Source organism: Salvelinus alpinus, chromosome 30 (assembly GCF_045679555.1).
Source record: "Salvelinus alpinus chromosome 30, SLU_Salpinus.1, whole genome shotgun sequence".
Taxonomy (NCBI): Eukaryota; Metazoa; Chordata; class Actinopteri; order Salmoniformes; family Salmonidae; genus Salvelinus; species Salvelinus alpinus.
The window spans coordinates 41781320-41804495 of NC_092115.1; the positions used below are offsets into that span (position 1 = coordinate 41781320).

Genomic DNA, 23176 nt, shown 5'->3' on the forward strand with positions numbered 1-23176 from the left:
CCCTTTTCTAAATATGTTATATTTTGCTGCTATTGAAAGCCACCCAGCTCTGACAAAGCAAGGGTGTAACCATGGAGTACAAGGTATGCAGGCTTTTGTTTCATCCCAGTGCTACACCTAATCTAGTTTATCGTGGTCCATATTAAAGACTATGATTAGTTGATTATTCAAAGCATGTGTGTGTGTGTGTGTGTATGTAAGTGCTGGACTGGAACACAAGCCTGCACTCACAATAGCAAGACTAGATTTGAAGACCACTGCTCTAGATTCTGGAAATGAGACCGTGCCTCCAAGGTTGGATGGGTGGTGTGGCTCTACTGCCCTCCTCTGGCCAAACATGGGTAACTACAGCCTACAGGGAGCACGTAGCAGTGCATCAAATCCAATTGTCCAATTATAAACAACATATATACTGCCTGGCTGTATTAGGTTCTTATTTAATATCTTAACTTATCAACGCTATATAAGTTAGATTCTCAAATTAACGTCATCTACCAGCAAGAGGGTGTAGCATGCGCATCGGAAACCATGAGAGGTTACACAGAGGGATGCCACATTCAAATAATAGGGCTCCTTTGACACATGCATGGAAGTCCAACACTTAGACTGGAGCCTCCACCAGCATAGTCTCTCACAAGTGCGGTCTCCAAGGCACACACAAGACCCATGTCTCTACTTTGGAGAAAATCAAGAAGTATACAGGAAAAAAGACAAAAACACTAGCTTAGTGCAGTCAAAAACTTGATTTTCATGTTTTATATATTTCCAGCTTGGAATAATATTGTGAAAATGATAACGCCCTTTCAGTGAAAGAGCGGTTTGAAAAGACCACCTGAAATTGCAGCCTGTTTTGGTGGGAGGACTTTTGGCCTGCCTGGTGACATCACCAGGCGGTAAATTAGTTAATAAACCAATAAGTTAGAGCCTTCGATCCTCTCTGCCAAACCCAGCTAGTTTTCCCCTCCACACTCCGACAGTCCTAGGAAAATTCTTGCTTGAAATTGCTCTTTGCTAAGAAGCCATTTTTTAACCCTTTTAATTTAAAACAATCACAGTAAGGTACTTAATTGTTACCCAGAAATGATTTGGTATTAAGATAAAAACAGCTGTGAGTAAACAATGTCAATCTACAGGGAACACATCTATTCTCATCAGCAGAAGTAATTCATCTTGGAGTACACATCTTATCCACGCATTCCTCCCACAATAATAGTTACTGGCAGTTTACACTTTACAATGATTTCTTGCATTGAAGAGCAATGTCTCACCTATAGGGAATGACAGAGGACTTTAGTGGCCAAAAGGCCGCATTAGCATGGCAGTGCCATTAAGGGCTTCCACCATTTTAATATAGTCAACTGGGTGGGACTTCCAACTTCATCAGCCAATCCTTCCTGGTGACCCTGTTGGAGTCATGTCCAACTGATTCATCAGGAGGGATCAGCCAATCGCGAAGAAGAAAACTGACTACTTTCAAAATGGAAGCCTCAAAAAAGGCACTGCCCATGCTGTCAGATTCTAAAATGGCACAGATAGAGATAGAAAGATGAGTCCTCTATGTTATCGTCGCATTTTGTTGGCAAAAGGTAGCCACCTAGTGGTTTAAACCTCTTATTGCAGAATCAAGTCATAACAGTAGAAAACAAATAACTTTGGAAGTCTCAGGTAGAGTAAGCCTAGATGACAATACTAACAATGAACAGACCAAATAATTATGATTCAGCAGATTTATGAACGGTCTAACAGTACAACACTTCTTTGGAGAGAGATACAGGGACATCACTCCACTTCTATACCAGAAAGCACATGAGCTGTTTGTTTAACTTGTATTGTTTTATTTATGTTTGAATGATAATTTGTAAAGTGATAAGAGGAGTTGCTTGGTTGGCCTCAAAGCTTCCTGGTTATGCAGTCAGGAAGTTGCCACCCACCCTTACTAATCTTTCTCCTATGGTTACACCACTAGCCCAGTTCAAGGATGGTGCAGTGCAATTCTATTTTCCCTCAAAGCCACCTTTTCCTCCTTCCTCAAGACAGACACCACCTCAGTTCTCCATGAGGGAGCGTTGTAGAGCCTCCTGGATCATAGTGTGTTCGTCTGTGGAGTAGTCCTGGAGAGAAGGAAAAGCAAGGCATTAATAAATAAGATTTTTTTTTAAAGGAGGTCCCGAAAACAATAACTGAATTGTGACTACTGTGTCTTAAGGCCCACGTACCACAAAGGTGTCATAAGAGAAGGTGTGTCTAATCTTTAGGTGCTGGAAGAAGTCAGCGCTCCTGTAGTTGGGGTCCCCCCAAGGCATAGAGGCACAGACAGGACACACCTGCAAGACAACAGAAAATAACTTCTGTGTTCATCTGTGGACACAGATGGGCCTTTAGCTTGCCTTCACAAGTAACATGAAGCAGTAATAGACAAAACATCACACACTGTTAAAGCAGCAATAAACATGCACACTCACGCCGTCAAATGTCCAGACAGATTTTTACTGGCCTTATCCCAATAGAAACCCTTTTGAATGCGGTCCCATGAAAGCTAAAGGTGCGTAGAGCTATGCCTGGTTTTGGGGTGGAGACACATGTTTTGTAGTAACGTGCACATTTTGTAACCTGATAACTCTCCACAGTGTTCTTAGACCCCTCAATAGCCACATACAGAAAGTGATGCTAGGTTTGTTTTACATTACCACATTTTATGCCTGCCAGTTGGCTGTAGGATACTCCGCTAGCAGCTTGCTGGCTAAAAACAGTAAGCAAGCTAGCCATTTAGGTTTCCCACGTGAAATAATCTGAATTAGAATTAAATAATATTCTTAACTTGCCAGTGTAATATACATTATCCAGTTTAACATGCTGTTTGAATGTAGGGTGCTTATTTAATGCCAAGCTAAAACAAGACAGCAATCTTGAAGTTTAAGTGATTATCTTCCCATTTCGAAATAGCCCGATTTATAATAAAATAATATGCCCTGTTAAATATTGTTATACTTGCCAGTGTAACCTACAGCGTTATCCCAGTCTGATCAACTATTGTTCTACTTGCCAGTGTAACCTAGAGTTATCCAAGTCTGATCAGCTACTTCAATGTATTCACTCCCATATCAGCTAAAATTAGAATGTCATGTTTTGGTCGTGGAGAAAAAGCACACATCTCGTAGCTGTTTTTAACTAATAGCCTGGAATTTAAATAGCCTTCCTTCTAAAGAAAATACATTTTGGGGGGATTCTAATAAGGCTACAATATTGTTTGAACAGTCGCTGAGAATATATTTGCTTATCAATGCAAAATAGGCTACTTTGATGCATAGCCTATTGAGCTATGCAAGGTAAAGGAATAATAGCCCATCAGGTGAACGTTGGCTCCTTGCACATCTCCCTCTATCCTGTCACTTAATTTTTTTGTCTGTGCCTTCAGCCTTGGTACAGTAGCTAGCTAGTTTGATTTGCACTGTTTTTAGCATTTACGATAGCTACTCAACCAGGCATTAGATTAGAGCAGGGGTCTCCAACCTTTTCTAGCAAAAAAATACATAAAAATGGCAAACTATTCATTATTCCTAGCTTTTGAATATCTTCTCTTATCCTCTACCATGCAACTCTTCCCTGGGTCCTTTGTGTACAAGAGATGTGTTTCTCAATATACTGTACCTTGTCAAATAATGGTTAATAAACAACTAAGGGGCCCCGTAAAATTATATTTTGGGGTATTTTCCAGTTTTAGCGATGTTCCTGCTGTTAGGCCTACTGTTGCAGCACGTCATGGCAGAGTTTACAAAACAATGGCCAGTCAATTGACACAAATAATCATGACATCTTCAGGTAAACCCACATAAATTCTGTAGATTGCACCGTATTATGGGTAAAATATAGGAAAATACTGGTATTAACTGTAATTGGAAGCCTCTTGTAAAAATTACTCTGTATAACACTTTCTTTACAGTAATAACGTATGCATACTGTAGATTCAAATGATCCGTTTCAGGCGCCAACCTCATGCTGACTATTTTAGTAAATATCTTCTTGAAGCGGCTGTGAAGTGGAATAATATTTTCAGCAACTGTTGGGTAGGCACCTGGACTTGTATATAAGTATCTTTATTGCTAGCCAATTGAATTACTGCAAGTTTTATTAGCTAACCTAGCTAGCTAATGTTTGCTAGCTCAAGTCGACACAAGACATTTCAGTCTGCTCTAAATTGCTGGTAAATTTCTTGCTGTGCGACCTAGAAAAATCCAGAAAATTAAAGATGAACATGGGTTTCCCTGTGCTGAAGCAGCTGAGTGACAGAATACACAGAGTGCAGAAATGCCTTCTGGAACATGGGAACTTTCATGTGCTTTAATAACAAACTTGTATTCCATCCGTAAATACAAATAAAATTGTTAAATTACGAGCCTAGTTGGTTTAGACACGGGAAAAAGACCGGGAGATGAGTTCTGATTGGTCTGCCATGTAGCCTGCTTCTGTCTATAACGTGAGCTGGTCAGTATGTCTTTATTTTCCTTTCGACCACATCGTTTTGAAAGTTATCACAATAGCCATCGAGAACGACAAAAAGTTGTGTTTCTTTTCTCAACAACATTGATGCACTGAATTTAGCAGGCGCTATTGACAGATCAGTTGGGGAAAAGTGATGTCTTTAGCTACCTGCAGATTAATACTAAAGCTATGACAATGTTTGTATTGGTAGTAGTAGTATGAGTTGGGATTATGCCGGTTCATTGTTTACCTACCTGAACAAAAGACTCCACTTTGCCAGATGATTACATGACCCATCATGTTAGCCAGGTGTGAATACGGCGATCTATTGTATTTCATGAACATGTGTAGAACAGTAACCCATCCACTTAGCTAGATATGGCTGGTGGGTGGTTATAGGATTTCCTTCACATGACCCATCAATTTAGACAAGTGTGTCAGATAAGCGTCATCTAATATTTATAAAATATTTTTATTTGGACACTTTGTTTTTGACATCAACCATTTCACCGTTCACACCTTCTGTATCCTGTGCATGTGACAAACTTAGATTTGATATACTGTGTGTTTACCAGAACAACATAACCAGCACAGAAGTCAGATTAGGATATAGTTCTTCCTTATTGTAGGCTACTACTTACCACTTTGTCATTTACTAAACTACTTTGTTTAGCACATGACCTCACATGTGAATCCTTAAAGAGATGGGTGGGGCTAAGACTTAAGGGTGTGAATGATACTGAATGGGTGTCGACAAAGAAGAGCTCTCCAGTAGGTGTACCAAAACATTTAAAGGCCATTTTCTCAAAAGTGAGTTCATCAAAAGTTTATTAATGTTCAAAGCAGATTTACTTTCCCATTGTTCCTCAACTGTAGTGTATGATATACCATTTTCTAGCTCAGAGTCTCTACTTTTATCCAATGTAAAAAATACCATTTCAAATGTTGCTACATAAGACCGAATCAAGGTGGTTGGTCACATTTGGTGGCAGAGAAAGAAAGGAAAATGTTGGGAGTCTGGTAAAATAATCAGTGGTATTGAGTAAGTTATAGCAATGTTTAATTAGTTATCTAGTGTTAGAAGTGGGTGTATTTAGCCATCGTATTAAACATTTGTTCAATGGCTAAATTGATATAAGACTATATTGGATACAGTGCATTCGGAAAGTAGTCAGACCCCTTCATTTCCCCCACATTTTGTTACATTACAGCCTTATTCTAAAATACATTAAATTAATAGTTTTCCTCATCAATCTACACACAACACCCCATAATGAAAAAGTGAAAACAGGTTATTTAAAAATAAACAAAACTACCTTATTTACATAAGTATTCTGACCCTTTGCTATGAGACCCGAAACTGAGCTCAGGTGCATCCTGTTTCCATTGATCATTCTTGATGTTTTTACAACTTTGGCTGCCCGGAAAAACTGAGCAATCAGGGGTGAAGGGCTGTGGTCAGGGAGGTGACCAAGAACTCGATAGTCACTCTGACAGAGTTCCAAAGTTGCTCTGTGGAGATGGGAGAACCTTCCAGAAGGACAACCATGTCTGCAGCACTCCAACAATCAGGCCTTTATGATAGAGTGGCCAGACGGACGCCACTCCTCAGTAAAAGAAACAAGACATCCCGCTTGGAGTTTACCTAAAGGACTCTCAGACCATAAGAACAAAAATTATCTGGTCTGACGAAACCAAGATTGAACTCTTTGGCCTGAATGCTAAGAGTCACATCTGGAGGAAACCTTGGACCATCCCTAAGGCTAAGCATAGTGCTGGCAGCATCATGCTGTGGGGATGTTTTTCAGCGGTAGGGAGTGGGCGACTAGTCAGGATTGAGAGACAAATGAACGGAGAAAAGTACAGCGAGATCCTTGATGAAAACCCGCTCCAGAGCGCTCAAAACCTCAGATTGGGGCGAAGGTTCACCTTCCAACAGGACAACGGTCCTAAGCACACAGCCAAGACAAGGCTTTGGGACAAGTCTCTGAATGTCTTTGAGTGGCCAAGCCAGAGCCCGGACTTGAACCTGATCGAACATCTCTGGAGCTACCTGAAAATAGCTGTGCAGCAATGCTCCTCATCCAACCTGACAGAGCTTGAGAGGATCTGCAGAGAAGAATGGGAGAAACTCCCCAAATACAGGTGTGCCAAGCTTATAGCGTCACACCCAAGAAGACTCGAGGCTGTAATCGCTGCCGAAGGTGCTTCAACAAAGTACTGAGTAAAGCATCTGAATATTTACGGAAATGTGATATTTCCGTTTATGATTCTTTTATGCATTTGCAAAGATAAAAAAAAAAAATCTGTTTAAGCTTTGTCATTATGGGGTATTGATGAGGGGGGGAACTATTTAATCAACCACTGTATATGGCTGTACAGGTTCCTGGTTTGAATCAACCCAAGATGATTAACCCTGAAGATGGGATGATATGCCATGAATATATACAAATACTTGAACACTTCTCAGTTGGTCACGGGCCGGTACCAGTTGACACCTTTACAAGTTGATGTATTTTATCAGCCAAAAACCGTCACCTACCTACTGACGGGTCAATTACCGGCTAACGGAAATACTGTTACAGAACTAGACATTCTCATGCCCTCCAACCTCCACCACCTCCCTCCTCCGTGTTTCTTGGAAGCCGCTATCTATGACCATAACACTGTGGCAGGTACATAATGAAGGATGAGCACAGTGGAGCAGCGCAATATACTCTTTCACAGGGCCCCGAGTACCTGATTTTACAAGCCATCCCCATTTAATTTCACCTCTTGACTTTCTGTGAAGCTCATGCTTATTTCTCTCCCTCTCTGCAACCACATCTCATGTTACACTCCTGGCTGAGGCAAGCCGTCATAGACATAGCATGCATTAACAGTAACACACCATCTTTGTCCTCACATTTCAAACAATGAATGAAAAATGCTTGAGGGAAACTAATTGGCAGGCGAGTCATGTTTCACTGAAGACCCCTTACCACGTGGCGCGTGTCCCGGGCATGCTGGGAAGTGCAGTGCTCCACCAGGCCGTCCTGGTCCAGGTTCTGGTAGTTACAGTAGGGGCATGAGAAAGTGAAGCGATTCGGCATAGGGCTGGGGAGACAGAGGAGAAGTGGAATGAGGACATGTCACTGGATATGTTTAGATAGTGCCTCTTTTGTATGTATTACAGTGAGGGAAAAAAGTATTTGATCCCCTGCTGATTTTGTACGTTTGCCCACTGACAAAGAAATTATCAGTCTATAATTTTAATGGTAGGTTTATTTGAACAGTGAGAGACAGAATAACAACAAAATCCCGAAAAACGCATGTCAAAAATGTTATATATTGATTTGCATTTTAATGAGGGAAATAAGTATTTGACCCCTCTGCAAAACATGACTTAGTACTTGGTGGCAAAACCCTTGTTGGCAATCACAGAGGTCTGACGTTTCTTGTAGTTGGCCATCAGGTTTGCACACATCTCAGGAGGGATTTTGTCCCCCTCCTCTATGCAGATCTTCTACAAGTCATTAAGGTTTCGAGGCTGACGTTTGGCAACTCGAACCTTCAGCTCCCTCCACAGATTTTCTATGGGATTAAGGTCTGGAGACTGCCTAGGCCACTCCAGGACCTTAATGTGCTTCTTCTTGAGCCACTCCTTTGTTGCCTTGGCCGTGTGTTTTGGGTCATTGTCATGCTGGAATACCCATCCACGACCCATTTTCAATGCCCTGGCTGAGGGAAGGAGGTTCTCACCCAAGATTTGACGGTACATGGCCCCGTCCATCGTCCCTTTGATGCGGTGAAGTTGTCCTGTCCCCTTAGCAGAAAAACACCACTAAAGCATAATGTTTCCACCTCCATGTTTGACGGTGGGGATGGTGTTCTTGGGGTCATAGGCAGCATTCCTCCTCCTCCAAACACGGCGAGTTGAGTTGATGCCAAAGAGCTCCATTTTGGTCTCATCTGACCACAACACTTTCACCCAGTTGTCCTCTGAATCATTCAGATGTTCATTGGCCCAAACTTCAGACGGGAATGTATATGTGCTTTCTTGAGCAGGGGGACCTTGCGGGCGCTGCAGGATTTCAGTCCTTCACGGCGTAGTGTGTTACGCCGTGTTTTCTTGGTGACTATGGTCCCAGTGTAACAGTTTAACTTTAGTCCGTCCCCTCGCCCCGACCCGGGCGCGAACCAGGGACCCTCTGCACACATTAACAACAGTCACCCACGAAGCATCGTTACCCATCGCTCCACAAAAGCCGCGGCCCTTGCAGAGCAAGGGGAACCACTACTTCAAGGTCTCAAAGCGAGTGAAGTAACCGATTGAAACGCTATTAGCGCGCACCACCGCTAACTAGCTAGCCATTTCACATCCGTTACACCAGCTGCCTTGAGATCATTGACAAGATCCTCCCGTGTAGTTCTTTTGTGTTTCTTCCATTTGCGAATAATCGCACCAACTGTTGTCACCTTCTCACCAAGCTGCTTGGCGATGGTCTTGTAGCCCATTCCAGCCTTGTGTAGGTCTACAGTCTTGTCCCTGACATCCTTGGAGAGCTCTTTGGTCTTGGCCATGGTGGAGAGTTTGGAATCGGATTGATTGATTGCTTCTGTGGACAGGTGTCTTTTATACAGGTAAGAAACTGAGATTAGGAGCACTCCCTTTAAGAGTGTGCTCCTAATCTCAGCTCGTTACCTGTATAAAAGATACCTGGGAGCCAGAAATCTTTCTGATTGAGAGGGGGTCAAATACTTATTTCCCTCATTAAAATGCAAATCAATTTCTAACATTTTTAACATGCTTTTTCTGGATTTTGTTGTTGTTATTCTGTCTCTGTGTTCAAATAAACCTACCATTAAAATTATAGACTGATCATTTCTTTGTCAGTGGGCAAACGTACAAAATCAGCAGGGGATCAAATACTTTTCCCCCTCACTGTATATAACCATGATCCCTTCTGGGTTTGTGTCATTCCCATGAAACCCAATCACAGCGTTTATGCAAAAGTCAAAGCCACCAGTCAATAAATACGTTAGGATATTGAGAGCCATTACAAAGTTGAGAACCTATAAAGATGGGTTGATCAACACATACGGAGAGGCAGAGAATATTACACTATGACCATATATGGATAATTGCACAGCATATCAAAGCTGCTGTACCACCACCCTCCACTTCTCACCCAATAATGTTAGGCTGGGTCTGGGCAGTGGTCCTGACCCCCTCCTCAATATACTCCTGGTACTTGGAGCATGCTGCCGTGTGGCCTCTCATCTGGGACAGGCCCACCTGAAAGTCGAGAAAACACAAGGCATCAATGCTAATGGTAGTGCACTTTATTTAAAAACATAGACTTATCCACATTTATAATAGATCGTTCACTCACTTCTCTTAATTCCTTTGACTATTCACACAGTTTTACAAACTGACAAACTGCTAGACACACACACCTGTGCTCCACAGCCCTTGCAGGCCGCCATTGAGGTGTGTATGAGGGCCTCTAGGTCAGTGGCTTTGGCCCAGTGGCCCAGTGCTGCCCTACAAACGGCACACACTGGCTTCTGGGGCCGCAGGCACTCCTGCAGACAACTTTGACAAAACCTGGGTGGAGGGAAAGGAGATCGAGATGTTGCAAGTCATTCATAGGCTAAAATGAAAGCAAACATATAGCCATCGTATTACAGGAGGAAAACGAAAGTTAGACGTCTGGTATGACAAAACCAAACAATGATGCTGATTATTGAACCACTATGTTCCTCACTGACAATTGCTTTCTTTACTTTGTGAAATGTGAAATTAGAGGACGGTACGAGTAGAATTGTTTTTATTGATAAATTCACTTCCTGATACAAACGAAAGACCTGTCCGTTGAGGACGTTGGGCTTTGTAGTTCTTTACATATCTACGGAATGCATTTCTAATATCATTTAACTACAAAGGCCACAATTCAAATGGGCTTCAATTCTTGATGTAAACAAAACTGAAAGTAAAGCATAGATTTATGAACTTGCAAATATATTACCAACATATAACATTGAAAGCCAAAAGGAAACATTAAATGGCAAGTTAAATATGATTTCCTGTCAGTAGTTAACTTGCCGGATCACATACATGTTCAATCCCTTAGCTAGCCAGCTCACAACACAGGTATCTTGCTGGTTAACGCCAGACAGCTCGTTAGCTTGAACTTGGATGATGTCTAGCTAGCAACGTTTATAGACAAAATGAGATATTTGTGTAAAGATACTCACGTATGTCCACATTGTGTTGTGACAGGGCTATCGAAAATCTCGAGACAAACCGGACATACGAACTCTGTCCCGTCCCTGTCGCCGCCAGAAATATTTTTATTCTGCTGTGCGGAGCTAAAAGATCCTAGCATCGCCATTTCTTCTCCGCTGTCGGGTGGTGAAAAGGAGGGGCATCCTTAGCTTTTTTCGCTGTTGAAGTTTGACAGATTTGGTCATCTTGAGCTGTGTTCAACAGGGGTGTATTCACTAGAAACCAAAGAGAAACAAACGGAACGAAACAGGGCGGGACCTTCCTGGATTTCTCCAATAGAAACTCTCTTTTTGTTGCAAAACTTTTTTCGTTGCAAAACCTTTTCGAAACTGTTTTGCTACGGGTGTGTACAGTACTTAAATGGTAATGCCGGAGAAGCAAGTGTTTGCAGGATATATTGGCACGGGTGTTGTTAGTCCAGAGAAGTCGTGCCAGCAAACCCTGTCAATATATACTCCAAACACCGGCTTCGAGGGAATTATAACTTTTATACAACGGGTTACCAATATATTTAAATAATGATTGACATATTTTCATTAACGTTATTTTGATTAATTTATTCATACTATTTCATCCTTCCACAAAATATAGTCCCAACACAAATCTAGGGTTGCTAGAGACACAACCCAGTCGTTCAGTCTTGTTGTTCTGTATCTATGGACGCGACCCAGTCGTTCGTTCTAAATGTTCCATTGCCATCCTGCCTGGCAACATTCGTATCCCTTGTTTGGTAGCTAGCCAACTACGGCTAACTTACAGTCAAGTCAAAAAGAATAACAACAGTAGCTGCATTTGTTTAAATTGTTTGCTAGTGACACTTATTTGGATAGAGCCATAACAATGAGCCAATAAGGCGCAATTTCGCCTGCCATAGAAAATGTGCTCTCTTGTCAAGACACTGTAGTTCAGGAGAGCTAACCGAAAACACAGCTAACACAATCACTTCAAACACGGAAGCTGTAAAGACTGCAAACTAGCTGCACTTCGTTTCGTTTTACCTTTTGTAAATTGACATGTCTTTGTATATATCCATAAAAATTATGTCATCTGATAAATGATTTCGACTGGCTGAGAAACGCTGCCTGTCTGTCTCCTACCCAACTCCTACATGTTCATTTCTACGGGACAGCTAGAGATCGAATTTGAAAATTGAAACAATGTAGCAAGTGTTGGAGACAGACAGCAAGGTTTATACAAATATCCACTGTTGAAAACTAAATGTTAGTCTAAAAGAAATGTGAAATAATGTCTAGATGCTTTTTATAGTGGAGAACAAGTTCCTACCCTGCCTTTCTAAGGTCTTCGAAAGCCAAGTTAACAAACAAATCACCGACCATTTCGAACCCCACCGTACCTTCTCCGCTATGTAAGCTGGCTTCCGAGCTGGTCATGGGTGCACCTCAGCCACGCTCAAGGTCCTAAACGATATCATAACTGCCATCGATAAGAGACAATACTGTGCAGCCGTATTCATCGACCTGGCCAAGGCTTTCGACTCTGTCAATCACCACATTCTTATCGGCAGACTCAACAGCCTTGGTTTCTCAAATGACTGCCTCGCCTGGTTCACCAACTACTTCTCTGATAGAGTTCAGTGTGTCAAATCGGAGGGCCTGTTGTCCGGACCTCTGGCAGTCTCTATGGGGGTGCCACAGAGTTCAATTCTCGGGCCGACTCTCTTCTCTGTATACATCAATGATGTTGCTCTTGCTGCGGGTGATTCCCTGATCCACCTCTACGCAGACGACACCATTCTGTTTACTTCTGGCCCTTCTTTGGACACTGTGCTAACTAACCTCCAGACGAGCTTCAATGCCATACAACTCTCCTTCCGTGGCCTCCAACTGCTCTTAAATGCAAGTGAAACTAAATGCATGCTCTTCAACAGATTGCTGCCCGCACCTGCCCGTCCATCCAGCATCACTACTCTGGACGGTTCTGACCTAGAATATGTGGACAACTACAAATACCTAGGTGTCTGGTTAGACTGTAAACTCTCCTTCCAGACCCACATTAAGCATCTCCAATCCTAAATTAAATCTAGAATCGGCTTCCTATTTTGCAACAAAGCATCCTTCACTCATGCTGCCAAACATACCCTTGTAAAACTGACCATCCTACCAATCCTCGACTTCGGTGATGTCATTTACAAAATAGCCTCCAAAACCCTACTCAGCAAACTGGATGCAGTCTATCACAGTGCCATCCGTTTTGTTACCAAATCACCTTATACTACCCACCACTGCGACCTGTATGCTCTAGTCGGCTGGCCCTCGCTACATATTCGTCGCCAAACCCACTGGCTCCAGGTCATCTACAAAACCCTGCTAGGTGAAGTCCCCCCTTATCTCAGCTCGCTGGTCACCATAGCAGCACCTACCTGTAGCACGCGTTCCAGCAGGTATATCTCTCTGGTCACCCCCAAAACCAATTCTTCCTTTGGCCGCCTCTCCTTCCAGTTCTCTGCTGCCAAAGACTGGAACGAACTACGAAAATCTCTGAAACTGGAAACACTTATCTCCCTCACTAGCTTTAAGCACCAGCTGTCAGAGCAGCTCATAGATTACTGCACCTGTACATAGCCCATCTATAATTCAGCCCAAACAACTACCTCTTTACCTACTGTATTTATTTATTTATTTTGCTCCTTTGCACCCCATTATTTCTATCTCTACTTTGCACTTTCTTCCACTGCAAACCAACCATTCCAGTGTTTTTTACTTGCTATATTGTATTTACTTCGCCACCATGGCCTTTTTTATATTTTTATTTATTTATATATATATTTTGTTTGCCTTCACCTCCCTTATCTCACCTCACTTGCTCACATTGTATATAGACTTATTTTTCACTGTATTATTGACTGTATGTTTGTTTTACTCCATGTGTAACTATGTGTTGTTGTATGTGTCGAACTGCTTTGCTTTATCTTGGCCAGGTCGCAATTGTAAATGAGAACGTGTTCTCAATTTGCCTACCTGGTTAAATAAAGGTGAAATAAAAATAAATAAATAAAACTCTGTGGTCCAACTCATCCCAATCCATCTCAATTCAGTTGAGGTCGGGTGATTGTGGCGGCCAGGTCAAATCACTCAATCAAATTTATTTATGAAGCCCATTTTACATCAGCCGATGTCACAAAGTGCTATACAGAAACTCAGCATAAAACCCCAAAAAGCAAGCAATGCAGAGGTAGAAACACGTGGCTAGGAAAAACTCCCTAGAAAGGCAGGAACCTGGGAAGAAACTTAAAGAGGAACCAGGCTCTGAAGGGTGGCCAGTCCTCTTCTGGCTGTGCCGGGTGGAGATTATAACAGTACATGGCCAAGATGTTCAAACATTCATAGATGACCAGCAAGGTCAAATAATAATAATCACAGTGGTTGTAGAGGGTGCAACAGGTCAGCACCTCAGGAGAAAATGTCATTTGGCTTTTCATAGTCGATCATTTAGAGTTAGAGACAGCAGGTGCGGTAGAGAGAGAGAGAGTCGAAAACAGCAGGTCCGGGACAAGATAGCACATCCGGTGAACAGGTCAGCGCTCCATAGCCGCAGGCAGAACAGTTAAAACTGGAGCAGCAGCAGGTGGACTGGGGTGGCCTGGGGACAGAAGGAGTCATCAGGCCAGGTAGTCCTGAGGTATGGTCCTAGGGCTCAGGTCCACCCGAGAGAAGAGAGAAAAGAGAGAAAGAGAGAGTTAGAGGGAGCACACTTAAATTCACACAGGACACCGGATAAATTCTACTTGAATTGAAGTAACAATAAGAAATACTCCAGATATAACAGATTGACCCTAGCCCCCCGACACAAACCATTGCAGCATAAATACTGGAGGCTGAGATAGGAGGGGTCGGAAGACACCGTGACCCCGTCCGACAATACCCTCGGACAGGGCCAACCAGGCAGGATTTAACCCCACCCACTTTTCCAAAGCACAGCCCCCACACTACTAGAGGCATATCTTCAAACCACCAACTTACTACCCTGAGACAAGGCCGAGTATAGCCCACGAAGATCTCCCCCACGGCATCTCCCTCACAGCACTCCATCACTCTCCTTCATGGTCAAATAGCCCTTAGAATGCCAATAGTGTTCAAAGCTGTCATCAAGGCAAAGGGTGGCTACTTTGAAGAATCTAAAATATATTTTGATGTGTTTAACACTTTTTTGGTTACTACATGACTCTATATGTTTAATTTCATAGTTTTGACGTCTTCACTATTATTCTACAATGTAGAAAATAGTAAAAATGAAGAAAAACCCTTGAATGAGTAGGTGTGTATATCTTTTTTTTCATTACACCACACTCATTAAAACCCACCACCTTATTATACTACTTACCATATGACTTTATTAAAAGCTATCTGTCCATAGGGTCTTGAAGTGTGAGTACTTTCTCTATAGTCCTTGTGGATATTGCCTGAGCCTGCTGGCCATTGATACTGGTATTACCCTTTCCTTATTGAAATGGTGAATAAAGGAAGACTATGCTTTAATTCTCAATTAAAACACAATGAAGGCATTGTTAGATTGAATGTATGCTTTTATACTGCCTATCTCTGTATTACAGCAAATCAAATAAAGATTTGTTCAAACTGGATGTGTGAATTCTTTTCCAAATGATTTCCTAAGGCTGAGTTACCTCGTCAGTTATAATTTATTTCATACCAACGCTAGATGAGGCTGAATGGCGACAACACCACACACAACTACAATGCAACTAATTCATCTCATTGGTACATGATTGTTCAATCTGTTGAATATTTCATTAATGAAAATATGGATTATATCTCTATTTGAGTTAAATATGTAGTTTTGTTGTGATCACAATACAATCCTAACAATTCAATAAAGAGACCCACAGTCAGGCAGACCAATCTGAATGTTCTATCATAAAGTGATAACAATTAGTTTCCCTGGCTGATATGGCTTCTACTTATAAATACTATAAGAGTACATTAATAGATGACATTCACTGCTATAAACCTGTCTCCAATATAATCGGATAATTTACACAGACCCACTGCGGCCCTTCGTGTGAAAAGGCGTTCCATGGTCTGTTTTGCCAACGAGCTCAGTGTTTTCCAAAAACAGATGATCCCAATAATTTAGGTAGCCTAGTAAACGTTACTCCCTCTGTCATGTTCTACTGCGAACTGTCTGGGACACGTTGTTTCCCTGTTTACTACTCAAAGAGATTTTACTTATTAAGTCGAAGACTAAATGTACTGCAATACACTAATCTCAAATATATTAGCATAACTAGGCTATACAGAACCATGGCGGACTCACTGTAAAAGTAGTATTTTTATTGTTTTTAAAACGTGTTCCCGTCCAACTTGTCTAGCTCTGCCCAGTGGGGCGTGGCTTACGGAGCGCTCTCTTCAATAAGCGCTCGTATGGTCGTATTGTAGTTCTCATCACACCGGCTCACACTGTTTAAACGTGACAACAATATTCCTCCATTTACCCCCTCCCTTGTTATTGCTTGTTTCAACAGATTCAAACCCATCCTCTGCCTCCCTCAGTCTGTTCAACCTCCTCTCTCTTTCCCTCCAATCCTCCTCCCTTATCCAACTCCTTCTGAAAACGTTCAACTTTTCCCTCCCTAATGTATTCTTAGCCTCCTCGAGAGAGAGAGAGAGAGCCCTGTACTCCCTCCACTTTAAAGTGGAGCCTCACCACAGCAATCAACCAGTCTTTATTCCGGCTGAATGGTTGTTCTACTGTAGAGTCTCCAGGCGCGTTCTTGAACATGGCCAAGCCCCTCTCCGGAGAGTGCCCGTGCGCCAGCTGATACTGGTGAACTGTCATAACCGGGAGCCTGCGCACTGAGGCGATGGGGATTTCCAGCAGTAGAACGGAAAAGGTAAGGTACTCAATGTCCGTGGCGTTTCTCTCTGGTAAAAAAAGGTTTTTACAATAGCAGAACATTAAACATGCATAGCTCGCCTTTGACTCCACTGTCTGGACATATGTGAAGAGCGTCCATCGCACGCTAGCTTCGCAGAGATGGGCGTTCTCTGTGCGGCTGGGGGCCCATGCCATCAAACAGACACACAGTTACTAGCTAACGTTAGTTAGCTACTGTGGCTAACGGCCATTAGCATCACAGCTTGCCAGCTCTGGCTTGTACATGCCAATTTCATTGAGTACCCAGCTGATAATTGTTAACGTTGATGTGTGGCGCGGTGTTCAATTTACCACACATCTAACTATAGCCAGAGTAGTAAGCTAACGTCAATTAGTATCACTGCTTGCTAACTCTGTCTTGTACATGATACTTTCACTGCGTAACCAGCTGATCATTGTTGCTAACGTTGCAAGGCGTTATTGTTCAATTTGATGTATAATAACGTTTTAGTCGTGGTTAACTGGTGGGAACAATGCATAGTTGGCAAGCTAACCCAGGTGGTTATGTATTTTCAGATGCTAACTAGTTAGCTAGCTTGCTAAGCGGAATACTAGAAGTTCGTCCCTTGCGCAGCCGGTCCTTTGCCTTCAATTTCGATCACCAAGTAGCTTAGCCAGGTCAAACACATTTTCACGATTTCACTAATATCATCAATCAATAAATCATAGCACGTTTTTGGGTTCATTCAGTGGTTTCATGTCAAATAATTATCTTTTGAAGTACCATTTTTATATTCCTAGAACACAAGTTGAAAATGATAATGTTGCTGCTTCCTGTTATTTTTATATATAATTTATAGCAGTGAGTGTCGAAACAACGGTTTTAAAATGTCCCAATTCATAATCATTATTCTGAAATATGTTGAAGACCAATGCTTAAAAAATACTCCCTATAAACACCTGTCACACTTGTGTTCAGATGAATTGTATTTTGCCAAATGAGTAGCTTTAAACTGCTCATGCAGTTTAACATTTACCAAGCGGTACTCCAGACTACAATTGATTAGGTTGTTCTACTATAATCAATAGCGCACGCAGATTAATCACTCATGTCAAGAGTGTATGGAAATCAATGGAACTAGGATAATTCGCTGCCGCTACGTGCCATTTGCGCTCTTTTAAAAAAACAAACCACAACACACTTGGGTCTACCTGTCGATAGATTAGAACATTTATCAACTCATCTCCTTGTGGGACAATGTTTACGGTAGATGGCCAATACGTAAAAGGACAGTAGCAGTGATTTGCCAATACGAAACAGGGCAGTAGTATTGATTTGCTGATTCCCTTTTCAATTCAAATATAGCAATCGCTTAGTTATGCCTTTCGATTTTGAAATTGTTGCATGTTGATCATTTTATTTACAGCGATCTGGATGAAAGGAATTGCAGAATTAGCAAGTGTCGGGATGATAAAAGTTTTGTGAAAGTAGTTAGTATCGTGGGAAGGAAACGACACAAAGCAGGTTTAATTTCTTTAGGAAAACAGGCCTAATGTTGGAAACAAACATTATGTTGTCATCCAGAGTCACACGTATTTATTTCCCAAGCTATAGTGCACAACATTTTACATACAGCAGGTTTTTTTACAGGACAAAAGAGTTTGGTCTGCTTTGTTTTCAGTTTTGGCATGGATTTGTTTTGGTGGGGGAAAAACTCCGTGAACTTCATTGCCCTAGAATTTGCCAGCATATTTGCAGCCCTATAGTTAGCCAAACCTTACACTGACGCAAACCCTAATGTGGATGTCAAAAGGATATTGCTGTGAAATGCAGATTTGACATGTATACATTTTTTAATTTAGGTCAGATTGCATGGTCAAACATTGTCAATTATATTTCTCTATTTTGAAATCAATACAATTATGCAGGTAAAATAGGTAACTTCAGAGCTAGCTATATTCATGAATCAGCATACCACGTAGGCATCTGCATTTTGAGCTGTTACTTTTTTGTTGTTGATCATTCATGCAAGGTGGATGCGAGTGCAGTTTTTGACTAAATGCTTAGCTAGCTATTTAGTGCACTGTGGGGAAAAAACATCCATCCATCTATGCTACACACTGCACATTTAGTGTCAGTAACAGAGGGGGTGTGTCACTCACTAGGATACATATTCCCTTCCCCTCAATCACGCACACACACACACTGAGATCGATGCTCTCTACCCCCTTTGTTTCAATGGGCCATTTAGCATGTTTGGAACATATTTGGCTGCTTCCGAATCACCTGATGTCAGCGTTGCATTCTCTTTGCTTGCTGGATGAATGCAGAGAAAGAAGGGAAGTGTCCCAAGCTCAATACGTCATCGTTATTGGCACAGTGAAGTGTGTGTGGTGTGCGCTTATGTGTGTTCAATATCCTACCGCATATCCCTCTTTTGTCGTTGCAGCTTGGAGTTTGTTCAAAAAAAAATGCACAGCATCATGATCGTGACCTTCTCTGCCTGGTGACCTTGAATTCACTACTTTTGACAGGGCAGAGGCTAGAGCTCCGGATGCAACTCAGGACCCCCAAACTGTGAACCACCAGCCCCCTCTGGCCTTATTTTATTTCCCACATTTGCCCTGCAGAGCACACATAGACTGCCAGCTAATAAAATATCCAGAGATGCCCAAAAGCAGAGGGTGGTCTTAACAGGCAAAAGCCTAACCACCCCAATTACCCTAAACCAGGAAGCAGTTAAGTTCAATACTACTACCGATCCCCTTTCGTCTTTAGAATGGTGACGGCTTCCTGATTGAGGCCAGAGGCGTGTTCTTGTGCATTTCTCAAATCCTCAGCGGAGTCTATTTGTGTGTGTGTCCTGGGATGGCGGCAGAGAGGGGCTGCTGAGTTTCGTCCCGGTCCTTGGCATGAGAGAGGAGTGTCACGGCTGAGCAGTTCACTGCTGCGCCGCCAATGGATGCTAAACTGCAAGAGGACCTGTTCCGGAGGTACGTGGCATGCCTGGAGAGGCGGCTGGAGGACGGAGGGGGGAATGCGGGCCCTGGGAGAGGCACCTCACAGAGGGGCAGCGAGGCCCTACTCTCCACGGCCACGGCCCTGCTGGGGGCCTACCAGCCAGACCCTGGCCAGAGGTTCCGCATGGTGCGCTTCTATGAGGTGGTGGAGAATGCCATGCGCTGCCTGAGAGGCTGCAGTCTGCGTGGCCTGGAGAGAGCCTTCCTCACCCTGGAGACGGTCTGCACCAACCTGCTGCTCTTCCCCTGGAAGAAAGAGTTCCGCTGCATCAAGGTACCATCATCTAAAGCTTCTGGAATGGACGTGTTTCTCTCATCTGACTGTTCTGATGGCAGGATTGTTGTAGTATATTCATTTGATGCCTGAGGTTAAACATTGTATTGTATGCGTTTCAATGAATTTGCTGGAACAGTCCTTAATAATTGTGTCCTCCTTTGTGTCTCTCCCTTCTAGACCTTCACGGGCCCGTATGTCTACCACCTTCAGGCTGTCATGTGCGACGCCGATCTCCATTCCCTCCTGCGTTCCATGGGCTACTCCCATGACCACGAGCTCCAGTTCCACGTCCGGGACCACCCTGGTGGCCCGGCCCACCTCCGGCAGCTAGCCTTTGAGCTCTTCCTGGCCCAGGCAGAGTGTCGTCTCCTTGGGGAGGTGGTGGCTCTGGCCCGGGGCTCAGCCTCTGAGCTGGAGGCCCTGGAGCAACGGAGGGGCTGCCGGGACGACGCAGCCGGCTGTGCCGAGGTCCTCCGGCGGCGGGACAGCCTCGGGGCTGACATGGCCCGGCTCTCTGTGCGACCAGTGGACATAGGTCACCCTCACCATCTGAGGAGAGGGGGAAGGCCGTCCAAGTCAGTGGATGTGACGGATGGAGCTGGGCATTGGCACGCAGCCAGTAAGCCTATCCTGAAAGCCTCTCTGAGCCTGAGGAAGGAACCTCTGTTTGTGGATGCAGAGGAGGACATGAAGGATGAGATCATCAGGCCCAGCACCTCCACATCTATGTTTTCTGTGGCTGCCCCGCCTTCTTACAGCCCCTTGGCTGACTTCTTCCCTATTCAATCACCGCCCTCGGTTGATGCCTACTCCTCCTACCACCTCTCCTCATTGGATGAGATTGATCTGTACACAGAGAGAGGTGGGCCTGGGGTTGGAGGTCGACAGACACCTTCCAGACCTTCATCCAGGGAGCCCTGGGATGCCAGGGATGGCTGGGCGCTCAAAGCCCACGGCGGGTTCTCTTCTCTGGGGGTGAAGTGTCAGGGTTGTGGCCTGGGCTGCTCCAGCCTGGCCTCCTGCCCTAGGTGTGAAATGATCCTGTGCCCGGCCTGTCGCGACATCGACCCCTCCCCCTGTTGTGGCCTGCAGGAGTACCCAACCCCCAAATCACCCCGCCCCATGGATGGCTACCTCCCCGTCAAGGAGAAGCTGTCAGTATACTCCAACACCCACTCTCCTCACCCCCACATGCACCCTCATCCCCTCACCCTCACCCACCAGCACACCCACCCCCACCCCCAGATGGTGGAGAAACCCCTCATGGCCACCAAGCTGTTTCCCAGCAAGGTAACCAATGCTGACCGAGCAAGTCTGGGGGGGTCGCGGTGCGGGTTCTGTAACAAGCCGGGCGCATCTCACACCTGTGTGAACTGCTCCAAGGTATCGTGTGACTCGTGCATAAGCCTGTACGGCAAAGACTTGTGCACACGTAAAAACCCCCAGCACAGCTTTGTCCCCAACCATCAGCTCAACTTTAAGTCTGGAACCATATCACACCTGGTGTACCGATGAGCCAGGAACAGGGAGTGAACTCTCTCACTTTCCTCTCACCCTTCCCTTGTACTCTTGCACTCTCCCCTGCCCTTTCTTTCCTCCCCTCCCTCGTCTCTATCAGATGTATGGATAACATGCATTACACATGTTCATAGGGAGTCCTATCTCTCTCTGCCTTGTAGAAGATCATGCTTTTTTTTAACTGGTTCCTCTTCTTCCTTACTGCTCCACCCACTCTAGCTTAGTCATGTGACGTCGTAGGGCTTCCCAATCCCTTAAATCTATTCCTCCTTCAAACAAAACTCGCCGGACGGCTCGAAGGAAACCCGTCCAAACAAAACACAAACGCTGACATAACTTGTCCGCCGAGGAGACTCCGGTAGATGTGTGTCGTACAGAACACTTCTGAAACTGGATTGTGTGCGCTGATTAACTTTTTAACCTTGAAAACCAATAGGAAAGAACACTGAACTTACACTGGAATTAAATAGTATATATTTTCAATGGTTCATTCCGTAGATCAATGTGAGCCTGTTAGTTGGGTGGTGAAAGAGGCGGGAGTGAACATTTGGTGTGGGGTTTGATGCTTTAAAGGGATATTTTGAGACAGACTATTATGGCAACTGACCACTATTTAAAGAACAATCACTTGTACATTTACCCATAAATATTTAAAGTGTATGGCTGAGGTTTACATGCTGCTGTGGAAATTGGAGATAACCTGTTTTGTTGTATCAGTTTCTCTATCATATCACTCACATATTCACAACACACCTAAATCCTCAATCTCTTTGCTCTCATGCTGATATGTCACGCAGCTTCTTGGAGGTGGCTGTTGTTTTGAGTAATCCAATAAACTGGAGGACCCTAAGAAATTAAGTCTAAAGCCAGTGACCGTCCTGAAAGTGTTTAAGAACTTCACTCTTTGCTACACTGGCATTTAGACACTACAGGTCGACGTGACAGGTAACAGGTAGAAGTTTCTGTTTTATGACAGGTAGACGTTTCTGTTCTATGACGGGTAGACGTTTCTGTTCTATGACGGGTAGACGTTTCTGTTCTATGACGGGTAGACGTTTCTGTTCTATGACGGGTAGACGTTTCTGTTCTATGACGGGTAGACGTTTCTGTTCTATGACGGGTAGACGTTTCTGTTCTATGACGGGTAGACGTTTCTGTTCTATGACGGGTAGACGTTTCTGTTCTATGACGGGTAGACGTTTCTGTTCTATGACGGGTAGACGTTTCTGTTCTATGACGGGTAGACGTTTCTGTTCTATGACGGGTAGACGTTTCTGTTCTATGACGGGTAGACGTTTCTGTTCTATGACGGGTAGACGTTTCTGTTCTATGACGGGTAGACGTTTCTGTTCTATGACGGGTAGACGTTTCTGTTCTATGACGGGTAGACGTTTCTGTTCTATGACGGGTAGACGTTTCTGTTCTATGACGGGTAGACGTTTCTGTTCTATGACGGGTAGACGTTTCTGTTCTATGACGGGTAGACGTTTCTGTTCTATGACGGGTAGACGTTTCTGTTCTATGACGGGTAGACGTTTCTGTTCTATGACGGGTAGACGTTTCTGTTCTATGACGGGTAGACGTTTCTGTTCTATGACGGGTAGACGTTTCTGTTCTATGACGGGTAGACGTTTCTGTTCTATGACGGGTAGACGTTTCTGTTCTATGACGGGTAGACGTTTCTGTTCTATGACGGGTAGACGTTTCTGTTCTATGACGGGTAGACGTTTCTGTTCTATGACGGGTAGACGTTTCTG

General features: G+C 43.7%; 2 protein-coding genes across 3 annotated transcripts; one reads left to right on the forward strand and one right to left on the reverse strand.

Annotated features, from left to right (window-relative positions):
* Positions 1 to 1712: 1712 nt before the first annotated feature.
* LOC139559607 (E3 ubiquitin-protein ligase RNF114-like) lies at positions 1713 to 11032 on the reverse strand. The gene is made up of 6 exons (XM_071375751.1): positions 10720 to 11032; positions 9919 to 10069; positions 9651 to 9757; positions 7461 to 7575; positions 2217 to 2324; positions 1713 to 2111 (listed from the first exon to the last, which is right to left on the reverse strand). Exons 1-6 carry the CDS (start codon positions 10854 to 10856, stop codon positions 2046 to 2048), a joined length of 684 nt encoding a protein of 227 aa, XP_071231852.1. The 5' UTR covers positions 10857 to 11032; the 3' UTR covers positions 1713 to 2045.
* A 5473-nt stretch (positions 11033 to 16505) lies between these two features.
* LOC139559774 (spermatogenesis-associated protein 2-like) lies at positions 16506 to 22273 on the forward strand. Of its 2 annotated transcripts, none has more exons than XM_071376123.1 (3): positions 16506 to 16619; positions 19054 to 19898; positions 20079 to 22273. In XM_071376123.1, the coding sequence occupies exons 2-3, from the start codon at positions 19563 to 19565 to the stop codon at positions 21414 to 21416; spliced, it is 1674 nt and encodes a 557-aa protein (XP_071232224.1). In that variant the 5' UTR covers positions 16506 to 16619; positions 19054 to 19562; the 3' UTR covers positions 21417 to 22273. The 2 variants fall into 2 exon arrangements, with proteins under 2 accessions (XP_071232224.1, XP_071232226.1); XM_071376125.1 differs by having other exon boundaries at positions 16532 to 16619; positions 19445 to 19898.
* The last annotated feature ends 903 nt before the right edge of the window (positions 22274 to 23176 follow it).

Excerpts from the sequence above, each read along its gene's own strand:
- LOC139559607 (XM_071375751.1), bottom strand. The coding sequence starts at position 10,856 with ATGGCGATGCTAGGATCTTTTAGCTCCGCACAGCAGAATAAAAATATT. Across the intron at positions 9,758-9,918 it reads GCAAGGGCTGTGGAGCACAG|GTGGGCCTGTCCCAGATGAG; the intron begins GTGTGTGTGTCT and ends CTCGACTTTCAG. Across the intron at positions 2,325-7,460 it reads CCCGGGACACGCGCCACGTG|GTGTGTCCTGTCTGTGCCTC; the intron begins GTAAGGGGTCTT and ends GTTGTCTTGCAG.
- LOC139559774 (XM_071376123.1), top strand. The coding sequence starts at position 19,563 with ATGGATGCTAAACTGCAAGAGGACCTGTTCCGGAGGTACGTGGCATGC. Across the intron at positions 19,899-20,078 it reads AAGAGTTCCGCTGCATCAAG|ACCTTCACGGGCCCGTATGT; the intron begins GTACCATCATCT and ends TCTCCCTTCTAG.